This window comes from Anolis carolinensis, unplaced genomic scaffold (assembly GCF_035594765.1).
Source record: "Anolis carolinensis isolate JA03-04 unplaced genomic scaffold, rAnoCar3.1.pri scaffold_13, whole genome shotgun sequence".
Lineage (NCBI taxonomy): Eukaryota > Metazoa > Chordata > Lepidosauria > Squamata > Dactyloidae > Anolis > Anolis carolinensis.
In genome coordinates this window covers 13,806,156-13,824,116 of record NW_026943824.1, presented here as the reverse complement: position 1 = coordinate 13,824,116, position 17,961 = coordinate 13,806,156, and the positions used below count along the sequence as shown (strand labels likewise).

The 17,961-nt window shown below is 41.6% G+C and overlaps 1 protein-coding gene across 5 annotated transcripts in view; it reads left to right on the top strand.

Annotated features, from left to right (window-relative positions):
- Nucleotides 1–17,961, top strand: part of arhgap17 (Rho GTPase activating protein 17) — a 61,736-nt gene that overhangs the window by 24,743 nt on the left and 19,032 nt on the right. For 3 of the 5 annotated variants that reach the window (XM_062964672.1, XM_062964675.1, XM_062964674.1), the window contains exons 7-17: nucleotides 795–906; nucleotides 1,947–2,015; nucleotides 2,126–2,207; nucleotides 6,560–6,687; nucleotides 7,856–7,967; nucleotides 11,349–11,430; nucleotides 12,210–12,290; nucleotides 12,395–12,508; nucleotides 14,582–14,673; nucleotides 16,680–16,833; nucleotides 17,713–17,730. In XM_062964672.1, the coding sequence (XP_062820742.1) occupies nucleotides 795–906; nucleotides 1,947–2,015; nucleotides 2,126–2,207; nucleotides 6,560–6,687; nucleotides 7,856–7,967; nucleotides 11,349–11,430; nucleotides 12,210–12,290; nucleotides 12,395–12,508; nucleotides 14,582–14,673; nucleotides 16,680–16,833; nucleotides 17,713–17,730 (1,044 nt within the window). The remainder of the gene's footprint in view (nucleotides 1–794; nucleotides 907–1,946; nucleotides 2,016–2,125; nucleotides 2,208–6,559; nucleotides 6,688–7,855; nucleotides 7,968–11,348; nucleotides 11,431–12,209; nucleotides 12,291–12,394; nucleotides 12,509–14,581; nucleotides 14,674–16,679; nucleotides 16,834–17,712; nucleotides 17,731–17,961) is intronic. The other 2 variants (XM_062964673.1, XM_062964676.1) reach the window with 1 other exon arrangement.

Genomic DNA, 17,961 nt, shown 5'->3' with positions numbered 1-17,961 from the left:
ATCGTGTCAGAAGTGAATTGAGAATATACTACAAGTTGCTTGTGGTGTGAGAGAATCGGCTGTCTACAGAGACGTTGCCCAGGGGATACCCGGATGTGTTACCATCCTGTGGGAGGCTTCTCTTATGTCCCTGCATGGAAGCTGGGGCTGACAGATGGGAGCTCACCCCGTCTTGCAGATTCAAGCCACTGATCTTCAAGTCAGCAGTTCAGCCAGCAGAAAGGTTTAACCCATTGCACCACCGTGGGTCCTAAGGTATAAATAAAGTTAATAATAATAACTGCAGCAGCTTTCTTCGCATGGCAGGCATGGATTTGCACCAACAGTATGCTTGGATTCCAATCATTTAATTACTTTCGTTATTATTATTGTTATTATTATTATTATTCTCATTTTACAGATACACATGTCTCTCCAACCTCATCTCTCATCCATTTGTTATTTTTTTCTGTATAAGACAAGTGGCTGGGGAGAGTCTGATAGACTGAGGATATCAGGGACTTGACTCTTGTATTTGAAAAATAAAATACAATACATATCATACAGGAGTTCTCTGCCAGCAAACAAACAGGAGTGCCCACATTGTTGCCTCGAAGGCAGAAGCAAGTAGCTGGAATCCAAAAATTTTGTATTTGGGGTTTCCCAATTAGCAGTGCTCAATCTGTATCCTGTTTAGGAAGTTTTTTGTCCTTTCCTGCTGAATGGTGGTCTATGAATCCAGAAGAATACTGATCCACAAGGGGTTTCCCTCCCTCAAATGCACTAGGAGTCATTTTGCCCCCTCTTTCTTTCAGGTGGAACCAGGCGCACAAAACCTCCGCCACCAACTTCCAGGGCCTTCCGTCGAAGATTGACTCCTTGAAGGAGGAGATGGACGAAGCGGGAAACAAGGTGGAGCAGTGCAAGGTGTGTGCATCCGGCTACCTCTTGCAACTGTGATCATGATATTTGGGTGGTTAAACTAAGTAGGAAGATCAGCATCTGTAGAGCGGAGACTCGATTGCATCACTTGATTTAATGTCTGGCAGAACACTGTGCAGCGATGATGGGATTGTGGCATTTTGTCACAAGTTGCACGTGTCTTGTCTTCAGACCTTGTTGCACTTTGCCCCTATGGTCTGGTCCAACTCGGTCTACTGGGTCTTCTTGCCTTCTGTTTGAGAGTTTGAATGCATTATCTTCTCAGGGAACCCCCGGTGGCACAGCATGTTAAAGTGCCCAAGGACAAACTGCCACTCTGGGCTAGAGTGAGGAAGGGGGCCAGGAAGACATCACTCCACCATGTCTCCTGAGTCAATATAACAATAATATATTTCTCATATTATGATATACTAATAATATAATATATTGTATATACATATACATATAATATTGATAATAACATTATAATAATAATACAATAAAATAATAATACAGTATTACAATTGTATATTTATATTTCACATAATATTACTAATAATAATGTAATGTTATAGCATAATATAGTAATATATAATGCTTATATTGTGCTATGTTAATAATATAATATATTGTATGTAAATAGAACTTGTAAGCTGCCCTGAGTCCCCTTTAGGGTGAGAAGGGCAGGATATAAATGTTGCTAATAAATAAAATAAACAGGTAAATAAAATAAATAACTTGCGGACCGAAAGGTCACAGGTTCAAATTCGGGGAGCGGAATGAGAGCCCGCTGTTAGCCCCAGTTTCTGCCAACCTAGCAGTTTGAAAACATGCAAATGTGAGTAGATCTGGCGAGAAGGTAACGGCGCTCCATGCAGTCATGCCGGACACATGACCATAGAGGTGTCTATGGACAACGCCAGCTCTTCAGCTTAGAAATGGAGATGAGCACCAGCTCCCAGAGTTAGTACTGTCAGGGGAAAACCTTTACCTTTACCTATCCTCTCATCAATGCTCCTCTTCTCCTCCCTCCACATTTCCCACAGGACCAGCTTGCTGCCGACATGTACAACTTCATCTCCAAAGAAGGCGACTACGCCAGATTCTTCGTGGCGGTAAGTCTTCCTCTCGCTCTCTTTGGCCATTTGTTCCATGTGCTTCGGCCTTGTTGTGGTCTCCATCCCGTGCCTAACGTCTTGTTCTCCAATGTGGGTTCTGTCCTCAGTTCTTAGAAGCCCAAGCAGATTACCATAGAAAAGCCTTAGCAGTCTTAGACAAGGTGCTCCCTGAAATCCAGGCCCAGCAAGGTAAAGTACCCTTCCGCTCCGCCTCCCGCTTTGACTGCCTTCTGCTTTGACTGCCTCTCTCTACCTCCTTTGGCATGCCTTCCTTCCGGAATAAGGGCCACCTTACTTCAGGGCCCTGCTTCCAAATTATAAATGTCAGCTGCATCTCTGACATCCTTCCAACTGTCTCATTAACACACTAACAACAAGCGGGAGATTTGTTCTGAGGAAACGACACTTCTCATACAATGAGTAGGGCATGGCAGCGTGACCTCTTCTCCTCCTGCCACTTATAGCAGGTATGGGAAAACTTGGGCCCTCCAGGTATTTTGGACTTCCAACTCCCACAGTTCCTAACTCCCTACAAATCACTCCAGTGACCTCAAAAAATAAGGTAGGTTGGTTTGCCCTAGATCAGCAAGGATTTTCTGGTCACAACGGAAGAATTCGTCTCCACTCAACCCCTGAAAAACGAAGAGGTTGATTCTGTGTTTGGAAGGAAGAATGTGAATTCGGTTCGGGTGCCTGGAATAAATTCCCAGGCCCAGAATTCCAGGTATATTTGATGCCTTCCATCTCTTCAATGTGGGTATCATTTTGTAAGAGAACAGACCAGGAGGCATTCGCTGGCCAAATGCAGTCCACTTCAACCATTTGGTTTCTATGAATGACCCAGAGCTAGTTAACCAAGAGAACTTCCTCACTTATTCTATTTCCACTCATCCCAATGCCTTTGAAAGTTAATACAAAGGGCATTCCAACTCATTCCAAGGCCTAGCTAACTAAACAGATAACTATAAGTCTAGTATAAACACAAGGTTGTCCTGTTGCTATAGTCTCACTTGTAATTCAAGATACAAGGGTTATCCAGAAAGTAGGAAGTAGGAAGGGGAGACTGGCTGGTTGAGGACGCAAGCGGCAGAGTTTTGTGGGGAAGGAGTTGCCAAGCTTATTCATCGCAATAAGTGCCTAGATTTAAATGTCGACTATGTTGAGAAGTGGTATTTGGGTGTGGCTTTCAACTGCATATGGTAAATGTTTTCTCCTTCATTTTTAATTCCAAAATGTAATCTACTTTCTGGATAATCCTTGTAGAATAATAAACATAATCTATTATTGTTCAATAAAGAACATGGGGAACAAAACAATCACATTTAGGAATGTTTTACAAAGATATAAGAAATATTATATTCATGTATGAATGTTTTTCAAAATAACTCATAGATTCCTTCAAGGCTTCGTAGTCATAACTTGATAATTCAGTATAGTCCCATGTGAGTTCAAACTGTAGTAAAAAGTCTTTAGAAGTATGTTAGGATCAGGAACGTGATCAGGAAAACAACAAGGGTTCCCGGGTGCCTTTATCCTTGTTTCAGGAAAGGTATCCCTTCTTCAGGTTGCTTGCTGCATGTCTTCAGAAGATTTATAGGCTACTAGCTGTGCCCAGCCACGCGTTGCTGTGGCGAAGTATGGTGGTATGGGAAATAAAGTATTGAGGAATTGGTGGTAGTTAAGGTAAAGGGTAAAGGTTTTCCCCTGGCATTAAGTCCAGTTGTGTCTGACTCTGAGCAGATAATAAAAGATTCTAAATGGGTTATATAGCTGTGTGGAAGGGCCTTGAGTCTACACTGCCATATAATCCAGTTAAAAACTCATAATCTGTATTTTATAGGCAATGGGGAAGAGGCCTAAGTGAGGCCTAACTCTGCCTGTCCCCTGGGCTGAGTGGGTTGCTAGGAGACCAAGTGGGCAGAGCTTAGCCTTCTAACTGGCAGCAATTGGATAAAAACAATTATTCCTCTCCCTCTAATTAGGACTTTATTTTTCTTTTCTTTTTGTTGTATGAACGTAGAGGCATGGATGAGGGGCTGTGCTGCCAAGTTTAGTGTTTCTGGGATGTGTAGTTTTGTTGTTTTGTCCTAGGCTGAAATTTCATTACCCATATATATATATATAGATATAGATATATATATATAGATATTTAAAGAGAATCATAATAGATATGTTAGGTAGCAACCAGGAGCAATAAACAATTGATAATCTTTTTACAACAATTAAAAAAGAGAACACACTTCCTCTTTGGGAGTTAAAGGCTCTGTTGCAAACTTCTGTAAGGACTGCCGGCCATCATTTCCCTTGCAAACTATGGGAAAGAGAACATGGTTGCTGCTCTTCAATTGATCTCTCTGCCTCCCTTTGAATGCTGCATGAGGCCTTAGACCTGAGGCTGGAAGGGAACACGCTTTCAGCCCTTGTCTTGCAACTCTTCCAGATTTCTTGTCTTCTGCTTCTTCTTGCATAAAACTAACCCTCTTCCACAGTCGACAACTAATCTCCTGTCTTTCGCTCTGTCTTTTCAACTGGAGCAACAGATACTGTATTTCCTTGCTTCCAATATGCGCTTTTTTCCTCCTATATAAAAATGGGGTGCATTTGGAATCGCAGGGGTAACTTGTGTGTTTTTGTTGGTGGTGGTCCTGAAATTGGGTTGTGCCTTACCATCGATGCCGTCTTAGAAGTGATCAATTATGGTAATATTAATGTTTATATGGTGGCAAATGTACTTGATAGCTGTTCTAGGTGGTTTTATTAACAAAGGGGAATTTTGAGTTGATCCGGAATGATAGCAGCCTCTCATAAGGGAACGGCTTGGAGAGGAAAATGGCCAGCCTTCTCAATATTTAATATGACCGAATGGTGGCTTTGTGTCTGGCTGTGCTGCAGGAAGTGCCAATTTCTCTGCCTCCCTTTTGGAGCCAATTTGGGGTCCCATTTGAGCACAACCTGAAGAACAATGCCCAGTCCTCGGTGCCTAGAATGGATTGGGAGGAAGGGGGAATCAAAGAACAACAATAATAAAACTTTAGCTATATTCCTCCCTATCTCCCCAGGGGGACTCAGGGCAGATTCCAACATACAAAAAGGCAAACATTCAATGCCTTAATAAAACACATACCAACAAAATAGTCCAGAATATTTATTTATTATTTATTTATTTGCAGCATTTATATTCCGCCCTTCTCACCCCGAAGGGGACTCAGGGCGGATCACATTACACATATAGGCAAACATTCGATGCCTTTTAACATAGAACAAAGACAAGACAAACATAGGCTCCAAGCGGGCCTCGAACTCATGACCTCCTGGTCAGAGTGATTCATTGCAGTGATTCATTGCAGCTGCTCTCCAACCTGCGCCACAGCCCGAGCCCAGAATAACCCCACATGTGAACGTAAAATTAAAACCTAACATTAATAAATTAAACGAAATGTAAACAAACAATCTTACATAATGGCATAAAACATTGGTCTACAGGAGCCAGGGAAGACTGGGAACGTGTGTGTTTTGGATATTTTAGTGGAAAGTTGGAAAGTTTCAAAGAGCCAGGCAACCTGGACAGGAAAAGCCAAACCAAATTTCATCCCATTTTTAAAGAAGGAGATAAATTATTTTTTTTTAAATTACCATGATATTCAGTTGCACCCATTGGACTAGATCCTGCATGTCTCTTTGCATGATTAATCTATATTTATTTTATTTATTTATTTACAGTATTTATATTCCGCCCTTCTCACCCGAGGGGGACTCAGGGCAGATCACATTATATACATATAGGGCAAACATTCAATGCCCATAAACACATCGAACCGAAACAGAGACAGACAGATGCAGAGGCAATTTAACCTTAGGGGATGTTCGATTCTGGCCACAGGGGGGAGCAGCTGCTTCATCATCCTCTCTAATGGCACTTCCTCATTCCAATGTCGTAAATTAGTTAAACTTGCCTCCCCACTTTTATAAGTGGTACCTTATTTCCTACTTGATAGATGCAACTATCTTTCGGGTTGCTAGGTCAGCAACGAGCAGGAGCTATTTTTTATTTTTAATTGATGGTTGCTCACCCTGCCACGGGCTGGTCTCAAACTCATGACCTCATGGTCAGAGTGATTTATTGCAGCAGGCTGCTCTCCAGCCTGCGCCACAGCCCTACCCAGAAGTAACCAACGAGTAGTTGGTTACTTCTGGTCAGTAAAAGGAGATTTGTGTGGCCACTCTCTTCGTTGGCGGTCGATCTGTTGTTTACAGTTTTTCAGCTCTTATTCAGAATGGGATTCCACCATCCAGCTGGGTTTTCGTGGGAATTGGAACCCCCAGAAAAGGCATCAGGAATCAACTCTTGGTGTGAAAGGGTTCACATTTGAGGCCTTGCTCCCGGCTGTCTGTGGCTGCTTCTGCAGGATGGGCAGCAACATTCTGGCTCCTCACTCAGGATAAAACCTTGCGGTGCACGTCTCCTGGTGTGGCTCCAGATGATCTTGTAAACCCAGCCGCTTCTGCTTCCAATTCCCTGCTTTTGCTGCCTCTCTAACTAGACAAATGGACAGAGAAGCCGGCCTTCGGGACTCCCCTGGAAGAGCACCTCAAGCGCAGTGGACGGGAAATCGCCCTCCCCATTGAAGCGTGCGTCATGATGCTCTTGGAGACAGGCATGAAGGAAGAGGTAGAGTCTCCTTCCCCTTCCTTTCTTTTCAAGGGGATCCTGAGACGAGGGGCCTAGATGCAGCCATTTGCTTTTCCAAAGAGGCAGCTTAACCTTCACATGGTGCACTCTGCTCAGTAGCAGATGAAGATGGATTTGTCCAGAGGTTTTGCCATCCCAATGACTGTGATGTCTGCCCCATTCAGCTTCCTTCGGGCTGCCCCAAGGCCAAGCCATGGGACTTGCATTTGCCAGAGCAGGATCCAGGGTCATAGAATCATAGAGTTGGAAGGGACCCCAAGCGCCATCCAGTCCAAATGCTTCTGCTAGGCAGAAAGACACAGTCAAATCCTCCGGACAGATGACCGCCCAGCATCTGTTTAATAATAATAATAATAATATAATGATGATGATACCATAGAATATAGACTTGGAAGAGACCCTCGGGGTCATCTGGTCCAACACCCTTTTGCCAGTCAGGAAAAGTACAATCAAAGCCCTCCAGACAGATAGCTATTCAGCTCCTGTTTAGTAGTAGTAGTATTAATATAGTAGAGTCTCATTTATCCAACGCATTTTTGTAGTCAATGTTTTCAAAACATCGTGATATTTTGGTGCTAAATTCGTAAATACAGTAATTACTACATAGCATTACTGCATATTGAACTACTTTTTCTGTCCAATTTGTTGTATAACATGATGTTTTGGTGCTTAATTTGTAAAATCATAACCTAATTTGATGTTTAATAGGCTTTTCCTTAATCTCTCCTTATTATCCAACATATTCACTTATCCAACGTTCTGCCGGCCCGTTTATGTTGGATAAGTGAGACTCTACTGTACTGCTAATGATAATGATAGAGTAATAGAATCCTAGAACTGGAAGGGATCTCTAAAGGTCTCTTCTGTTAGGAACACCATCAGAACCCTCCCAACAGATGGCCGTCCAGTTTCTGCATAATAATAATGATAATAATAATAATGATAATAATAATACCCCTTCCTGCCAGACACCATCAAACCACTCCTGACAGATAGCCATCTTGCCTCTGCTTAAAAGCCTCCAAAGAAGAAAGCTCCACCACAGCCAGGCACCAACTTAGCAGTTGGTGGTGACAGTTTCTTTTTTATTATTATTTTATTCCTGACTCCTCTAACAAGCTGTGTTGTTCTCTCTTTTCCCGCTCAGGGCTTGTTCCGCATTGCAGCCGGTGCTTCCAAGCTGAAGAAGCTGAAGGCGGCCTTGGATTGCTCCACATCCCACCTGGACGAGTTCTACTCCGACCCTCACGCTGTGGCAGGTAGGGCTCATCTACAGAGATGAGGAGTTGCCCATGGCCGAGCATTTCATTGACCCATTTATCTTTCTTTTGGGGGGGGGGGGGTGTCTGCTATCGCCTTCCTCTGGGGCTAAGACAGTGTGCCCTGCCCAGAGTCACCCACTAGGTTTCCATTCCTGCGTGAGAAACCAGAGTAGTTGTGCTCGCTGGCCTGCAACGGGAGCAGCTTAAGCAAATGTTCTGTGGTTTGTTCTGTGGGAGGCCCCCAGCTCTGCAGCAACCCTGCCTTTGGCTCTCTGTCTGTTTCCCAGCAAACCACAGGCCTCTCTCTTCTTTTTGTTAAATATAAGTCCCAATGAGGGTTTTCCCCCTTGAATTAAACCGTAACGTGAGTCATTCAGACATTCTTCCCGATGAAAGGAATCTAGTCTTTGCTGCGTTCCTAAGACGGACCGGCCTGTGGTTGCTGGAGCAGCTGCTTTTGGTTAACTCGGATTTATGGGCCACTCTAATTCCATAGTTTGGTCTCTATAAAGACTGAATGGTTGCGTTTATGGAATTAATATTTGAATGCAAGTCAAAGCCATATTTCTTCTACGAGATTCTTAATACGGTTAGCTTTTTTCTCTTGTGCCAGTTTCCTCCACTGACACAGATCTATGCTGCCTTCTGTATCTATTCTCCGTCTCAGAGGGTTTTTAAGCCTCAGAGCCTGGATGGCCATCTGTTGGAGGGCTTTAATGGTGCTTTTCCTGCCTGACAGAATGGGATTGAACTGGATAACATTTTGGTGTCCCTTCCAACTCTGGGACTCTCTGTTGTTGTTGTTGTTGTTGTTGTTGTTGTTATCATCATTCTCATTCTCACAATCATTATTAAGCAGAAACTGGATGACCATTATGCTTGTGCAATTCATCTGGAAGGCGATCCTTTTTTGGTATCTGAATTTCGTTGTGTACCCAGATACGATTTCAGGAGCCTCCTCAAAATCAGCTATTAGAAAAACCTGTTTTCAGTTAGGCAACCCAAAGATCCTGGAAGATCTGGCCAATTGGCGGCAATGGGGAACTTACAAGACTCCCCTTTCCGTTCCTGGGCTCCTTCCTTTTCTTCCTTTCAAGGGAGCCTTGGTTTGAGGAATGGGCTTAAGGAACCATGCACCACATACTCTCAAATAGAAGGGAAGAAGCTGCATCAGGCAGCCATATGTGTTAATGTGGATTTGTGTATTGATAGTGTTTAAATGCAATTTGTGTCATGCTTGTATTGCAACTGATTGCATCATCCAGTATGTACCATAGTGTGGAAAGAGTTAATTGCCAAGAAGCTATGATGACCTTGATGTGTGGCTGGAACTAGGGAGTATCCAGACACAGGTGTGTGTGCAAATTGATTGTGTCTGTTCAGTCGAGATCTGTCTGCTTAGGAGTTGAGTTCTGTCTGCCTAGAGTTTGAGTCAAGTCCTGTGTTCATCTGTCGTCTGTTAGTCTGTTTGTGTTGATTCAGTAAAACTTTATAAATACAGTACTTTTACCAACGTCTCTGAGTGTCTCTTCATTCTGCGCTCCACTGCTTCCATCCAACTACTGCTGCGCTGCAAATACTCTGACAATATGGGCTGTTTTGGGCGAAAAAAACATGGTGGCTGAGCCCTTGCCATTATGGCTGTCCAGAGAAGCCGAATAAGCCGAAAGAAAACAGCTAAAACGGATCCGTACACAAATCAAATGGCCATGTCCGAAAGGCTTTGATGATGCTTTCCCTGTCTGACAGAATGGGATTGGACTGGATAACCTTTAGGTGACCTTTCCAACCCTGGGACTCTATGGTATTATTTATTACTAGCTGTGCCCTGCCACGTGTTGCTGTGGCCAATTGGAATTACAGTGAGTAGACTCGCTGCTTGTAAGGCTGGGGGCTTTCTCTATATGGGCCTCCTTGGTTGGACTGGTTGAATGGGACGGAGTGCCCTGATGGCTTCCAAAAGTTTTTGATGTAGGGGAAATCTTGGTTAGGCAGGTTGAAGAGGAGTGAATAGTCTTGCTGCTTGGAAGCCTGGCCACTTTCTATTTTGTGGAATTGTTGGTTGGGAGGTGGAATAGTAATGAATAGTCTGAGTGTAGGAAGTATGAATGTTGTAATTAGTTACCTTGATTAGCATTGAATGGCCTTGCAGGTTCGAGGCCTGGGTGTTTCCTGGTGGAGGGAATCCTTTTTCGGGAGGTGTTATCTGGGTGTGATTGTTTCCTGTCTGGAATTGCCGTCTTCTGAGTTTTGTTTTGTATTTAGTGTCCTGATTTTAGAGATGCTATTGTTCTGTTTTCTTATTTGACCAGAGTTAATTATTACATATGAGATAGAGTAATGTTATGTATTAATAAATATGTGATAAGTGAAGCTTGGATAAGTGAGACTGTATTGTATTGTCTGTTTGGAGGGCAAGTGCCAATGTTGACATTGATGAGCTTGATTAGGACTGAATGACCTCTCAGGTCCAGTGCCTGGCTGCTTTTTGCCTGTGAAGCTGTTTATTGTTATTGTTTTGGTTTTTGTTATGATTGAGGGGTAAATTGAGGGAAAGAGAAGGAGAAAGTGAAAGTAATTGAGGCAGATGGAGCGTTCTAGTTTTTTGGGGTTTTTTTAGGCCCCATAGAGGTTGGGGATGTCTAGTTTTGTTGTATGAACCTAGAGACGTGGATGATAGGTTCTGTTGTCAAATTTTGAGGTTGGGGGGCCTTTAGTTTTGTTGTTTTGCCCGGTGGAGCGATGCCATTCTCCTTTTATATATATAGAATTATTATTCTCATTGCCATCATTATTAAGCAGAGGCTGGATGGCCATCTGTCAGGAGGGTTTTGATGGTGATTTTCCTGCCTAGCAGAAGGGGATTGGATGGGAAGGCCATTTGGATTTCTTTCCACTCTATGATTCTAACCACATACATTTCCCAGGGTTTTCTTAAGAGAAGATATTCTCAGAGGTGCTTTTGTCAGTTCCTTCATCCAAATTATTGTTTAAAACCTGACTCCAGTGCCATCTAGTGTTCAGTCTGGATAAGGTAAAGACTTTCTCCTGACATTAAGTCCAGTCATGTCCGGCTCTGGGGGTTGGTGCTCATCTCCATTTCTAAGCCAAAGAGCCGGCGTTGTCCATAGACACCTCCAAGGTCATGACTGCATGGTGCGCTGTGACATTCCCGCTGGAGCGGTACCTGTTGATCTACTCACATTTGTATATTTTCAAACTGCTAGGTTGGCAGAAGCTGGGGCTAACAGCGGGAACTCACTCCGCTCCCCGGATTCTAACCACCAACCTTTCGGTCAGCAAGCTCAGCAGCTTGTTGGGGAATATCAGCCTGGATATTCCTCGAAAAACCTCTTTCTGCTTCCCTTGTTGCTCCAGGTGCCCTGAAGTCTTACCTGAGGGAGCTGCCGGAGCCACTCATGACCTACGCCTTGTATGAAGAGTGGACACAAGTGGCAAAGTAAGGGCGGCCTGGCACGTTGGGGAAGGGGGTGTTCTCATGGGCCCTTTGAGCCTTAAGCCTCCCTGGCTGTTTCCTACCCTGTTTCCCCTAAAATAAGACATCCCCAGAAAATAAGACCTAGTAGAGGTTTTGCTAAATTGCTAAATATAAGGCCTCCCCCGAAAGTAAGACCTAGCAAAGCTTTTCTTTGAAAGCATGCCCAACGAACAGGACACTAGAGCATATAGGATCGGTAAATTACGTACCATAGAGTGTTGTACATGGAAATAATGGTAGTAACAAGAAATTCTTGATAGGATTCACAGTTTGTCTGGTTATGCTGGTTTATGATGACAACTACTGTACAGTATATAATACATGTTCATTTTTTGTTCAACAATAAATGTGAATTCTTCTTCATGGAAAAATAAGACATCCCCTGAAAATAAGACCTAGAGCATCTTTGGGAGCAAAAATTAATATAAGACACTGTCTTATTTTTGGGGAAACATGGTAGCAACCCTGCTCATCTTGTTCTCTCAGATCTTCTTTCCCAAATCTCTGCATTTTCTTTTCTGGGTCTTGAATTCTACTGGTTGAGATTTTTTCTTATATCACACATTGCATTGGGTGTTTCCTTAGAATTGAGGGGGGATGTTCCCTTAGTATTAGCGACGTAATCTTTATTTTTTGCACATAATGCTTGCCAACTCTGAGGCCCAGCATCGGGATGAAAAGCTCCCTTGCTTTTGTCTCCAGAAAATGTCTTTTTGTGTGTCCCTCTCCCTCCCCTTCAGCATCCAGGACCAGGACAAGAAGCTGCAGGACCTTTGGAGGATTTGCCAGAAACTGCCAAAGCAAAACCTGGCCAATTTCAGGTGGGTGACAGATGCATCTTCATGAACCATCTTCATTGACCAGAGGTTTTCCGCCGACCCCTTTCACCCCATTCTGATCCTAATACTTCAGGCATTCTTTGCAGATACTTGATCAAATTCCTGGCCAAACTGGCTCAGTCCAGTGACCTCAACAAGATGACGCCCAGCAACATCGCCATCGTCTTGGGACCAAACTTGCTGTGGGCCAAGACTGAAGGGTAAATGTTAGAGCTGATTTTCAAAAAAATACATGACATGTTTCTGTTTTTATTCCGATCATTGCAGGTATATATTTACCAGCCAGATTCTCATTCCATTCGCCATCCACTGAACGGATAGTTTCATTCCATTTTAACGCTGAACTTTAACAAACATAAGCAGTTCGAACTGCATATGTATTCATTCCTAAGCCAAGCCTGAATCCTACCCTGTTTCCCTGAAAATAAGACATCCCCAGAAAATAAGACCTAGTAGAGGTTTTGCTGAATTGCTAAATATAAGGCCTCCCTCGAAAGTAAGACCTAGTAAACTTTTTGTTTGGAAGCATGCAGGATTGGTAAATGTACATACCATAGATTGTTGTACATGGAAATAAAGGTACAGTAGAGTCTCACTTATCCAACGTTCTGGATTATCCAACGCATTTTTGTAGTCAATGTTTTCAATACATCATGATATTTTGGTGCTAAATTCGTAAATACAGTAATTACTACATAGCATTACTGCGTATTGAACTACTTTTTCTGTCAAATTTGTTGTATAACATGATGTTTTGGTGCTTAATTTGTAAAATCATAACCTATTTTGATGTTTAATAGGCTTTTTTCTTAATCTCTCCTTATTATCCAACATATTCGCTTATCCAACGTTCTGCCGGCCCGTTTATGTTGGATAAGTGAGACTCTACTGTAGTAATAAGAAATAATAATAATAATAATAATAATAATAATAATAATAATATGATAATAACTTTATTCTTGTATCCCACCTCCATGTCCCAGAAGGGACTCAGGGCAGCTTACACAGGGACAAGCCCAACAACAACATAAATGTACATACAAACATAAATTTAAAACAGTATAGCAATAAAATATAATATAGAAATTCTTGAAAGGATTCACAGTTTGGTTATGCTGTTTTGTGATGACAACTACTGTACTGATAATAAATTTTCATTTTAAAACATTCAACCATAAATGTGAATTCATCTTTGTGGAAAAATAAAACATCCCTTGAAAACAAGACCTAGCGCATCTTTGGGAGCAAAAATTAATATAAGAGACTGTCTTATTTTCGGGGAAACAGAGTAGGCACCAATCCACACCAGTGTTTTTGCCCCATTTGTGTGCTTTGAGCAGGGAACTCATTGTTCTTTGCCCAGCCTGCTCATATTGTTAAGGAGATATTTCAGCACCAGGCAAGGAAGACCTTACCTTGAGTAGCATATTTGCTTCCCGAGACACCTTTTGACTTTTCTTTTAAAAAAAATACTTTTCATTGACGTTTTACATAGAAACAGCATAAAATCCCAAAGGGAAGATTCATATATAGGATAGATACAGGTAGGTACGGGTAGGATTTAATGGAAAAAATATAATGTGTTGGAATATGGTAGTAGGGAAAATAGAGAAATAAAAAAGGGTAACAAAAAGAATCGGAGTATGGGAAAATGGGTTGGTAAGAGAAGGGAGGGAAAGAATTCCTGAAGGAAAAAGAAGCAGGGGGTTGGACTAGATGGCCCATGTGGTCTCTTCCAACTCTACTATTCTATGATTCTATGAAGAAAGAGAAAAAAGGAAAAAAAGTATAAACTTCCAATCTTCTCCGCTGTTGGCAATATCTATAATTGTCTGTTTTTTAAAATGCTTCCTTCTCCATTGTGTCCTGTAGTTAGCAAGTACAGTAGAGTCTCACTTATCCAAGCTAAACGGGCCGACAGAAGCTTGGATAAGCGAATATCTTGGATAAGAAGGAGGAATTAAGGAAAAGCCTATTAAACATCAAATTAGGTTATGATTTTACAAATGAAGCACCAAAACATCATGTCATACAACAAATTTGTCAGAAAAAGTAGTTCAATACGCAGTAATGTTATATTGTATTTACTGTATTTACGAATTTAGCACCAAAATATCACGATATATTGAAAACATTGACTACAAAAATGGCTTGGATAATCCAGAACCTTGGATAAGTGAGACTCTACTGTAGTTCTCCTTTCCAGATTCAGTTATAAAAATAACTTTATATTCTCATTTTGACTTTTCAACTGCATTTCCTCCCTCCCTCAGCTCTCTGGCGGAAATGGCAGCAGCAACATCGGTACACGTGGTGGCAGTTGTGGAGCCCATCATCCAGCATGCAGCCTGGTTCTTCCCTGAAGGTGAGTAAGCATACTAGTGACTCACAGCACATTATCTGTCTATCCACCTGTGCTTCACTCTCCTTTATGAAATGCTTTGGAACAATGGCAGGTCAAGACTGGAAGTGCCCTGCTGTTGCCATTTTGATATTTTTGCCACATTCAGAGTGGATTTAGGATTGTGCATATGGCTCCACGGGGACATAATTCTCATGGAAACATCCCTTTGTGGGTCTGCTCTTCCTTCAGCTGTCAAATTTGCAGGTTTGCTGTGGGTTTAAGATGCCCTCTGAATGCCTTCTTGTGAAATCCCAAGGCCATCCTGCACGGGTGCATTTAATGTGCGAAAGAATGAATATAGTGATGATGATAATAATAAATTATTTTATTTCTTACCCACCTCTCCCCATAGTTCAAAGCGGGTTACAGAACAATTAAAACACATAAACACTGCAAAAACACCACAAATAAACATTTTAAAATGTACCTCTATAATGTGTGTGTGAGAGAGATACTATATATATATATATATATATATATACACACACACACACACACACACACACACATACATACATACATATACATACACACACACACATACATACACACACATACACACATATACACACACACACACACTCACATACACACTATATACACACACACACATGCATATATACACACATGCATACATACAGTAGAGTCTCACTTATCCAACACTTGCTTATCCAACGTTCTGGATTATCCAACGCATTTTTGTAGTCAATGTTTTCAATACATCATGATATTTTGGTGCTAAATTCGTAAATACAGTAATTACTACATAGCATTGCTGCGTATTGAACTACTTTTTCTGTCAAATTTGTTGTATAACATGATGTTTTGGTGCTTCATTTGTAAAATCATAACCTAATTTGATGTTTAAGAGGCTTTTCCTTAATCCCTCCTTATTATCCAACATATTCGCTTATCCAACATTCTGCCGGATATATGTTGGATAAGTGAGACTCTACTGTATATATATTCCACTGATGGTATTGAAAGTAGGGTGTGTCTTACAATCAATTGCATCTTAGAATCAAAGAAATATGGGCAATAATGATAATGATAATAACAACTGTATTATTATTAATTATTTTGTTATTATTACATTCATTATCTCATTGTTGATTATGATGATGATGATATTATTATTTATTCCCCACCTCGCCCTGTCCCTCAGGGCAGGGTACGACATAGTCGAAACAAACTACAAATATGACAACTACTTTAAAATGCATGTATATTAAATCCACGTAATACCTATAAAATGTGGATTAAAATTGACAGTTTAAAAGGGACTGAGTAGGCTTGCTCTAATGGATTTTAACTGTGAATTTTTAAATACTGTTTATATTTAATTATGTTTTAATGTTTGCATATTTGGATATTTTGAATGCTTTTATGTCAATCTGCTTTGAGTCTCCTTCGGGAGAGATAGAGCAGGGTATAAATAAATATAATACAATAATAATAATAATAGGATTTAAAGTTCAAATTGCAAAGACTCTGGCACAAGCCAGTCAAGGTGGTCCCAGTGGTGATCGGCACACTGGGTGCAGTGCCTAAAGACTTTGGCCTGCACTTAAACACAATCGGCGCTAACACAATCCCCCCCTGCCAAGCTGCAGAAGGCCACCTTAATAGGATCTGCACACATTATTCGCCGATACATCACACAGCCCTAGACACTTGGAAAGTGTCCGACGTGTGATCCAATACAACAGCCAGCAGAGTGTCTGCTGTGGACTCATCTTGTTGTATTAATAATAATAATAATAATAATAATAATAATAATAATAATAATAATAATAATAATATTTCTGAGTATGGCTCACAAAGGATATTTTGGGAATGTCTTATGTCTTAAGATATATATGTGTGAGTACATTATTATTATTATTAAAGTGCAATTTAATAATTGCTGCCTCTCGGAAGAAGGGAAGCATCCGATGCAAGTGACGGGAATCTTTTCTTTCTTCCAGAGATGGACTTCAACGTCTCGGGCGCCTTTGTGGGGCAGCCGACGGTGAATTCAAATCACCTGCACGGTGGGAACGACTACGACTCGGGGACATTGGAGCGGAAGCGGCCCATTAGTATGGCGGTGATGGAGGGGGAGCTGCTGAGGAAGGAAAGGTACAGCCGTGGCCCTGTTTCCCCCTTTGAGATGCTCATCCTCTTTTCAGAAGAGGGCCTCCCATCATCCTTTTTGCCTTTGCCTGACTCCTTTTCGGTGTCCAATTGACCCAAAAGTCTAAAGTTAGGGATTGTCTGGAAAAGTTCTCCCTTTAAACAAACAAAGTGAAGTGCACACATCAAATGCAAGCAAGAATCCATATTTACAAGAGTTGTAATACACTGATACAGGAATAGTCATACAGTAGAGTCTCACTTATCCAAGCCTCGCTTATCCAAGCTTCTGGATTATCCAAGCCATTTTTGTAGTCAATGTTTTCAATATATCGTGATATTTTGGTGCTAAATTCGTAAATACAGTTATTACAACATAACATTACTGGGTATTGAACTACTTTTTCTGTCAAATGTGTTGTATAACAGGATGTTTTGGTGCTTAATTTGTAAAATCATAACCTAATTTGATGTTTAATAGGCTTTTCCTTAATCCCTCCTTCTTATCCAAGATATTCGCTTATCCAAGCTTCTGCCAGCCCGTTTAGCTTGGATAAATGAGACTCTACTGTACTGAGTATTTATCAGTGTTGCTATTGATAGACATTTAGTGTAACAGAGTGATATTACTGGGCATGTCGGAGGGATGTATGGGTTTCCTCATGACTTCAAAACAAAAAGGTCACAAAATGGCAGGATTCTTCCCATTTTGGACAAGCTCCATAAGACATGCAAGTGTGAAATTGGCACTAGCTATGAGGTGACTCTCAGAGATGGTCCAAACTGATGGAAAGTCCTTGGAGCAGGTTTGTTTGAGGCCTCCATTGCCCCGGTGCCATCTCTGCAACTAAGGCTACGCTGTTCCTTCCCCCTCCTTTGCTGCAGCCTGAGGAAGATCCAAAGGTAATGCGCCTGCACTCTTTGCACCTGGGTCTCCCTGCATGGAAGGAAATGGGGTTAGGTTTGCTGTGGATAATGGGAGCGGGGGATCTTTTGCTATCAGACTGCACCCTTTTCTGATGAAAGTTGATTCCCGAATGGTCCAAGTGCAGGAATATTTGGCTTCTTTTGCAGACGTGGATATTTATTAATAGGAAATGGAAGAGAAAATGTGTGGGAGGAATCACTTGTAAG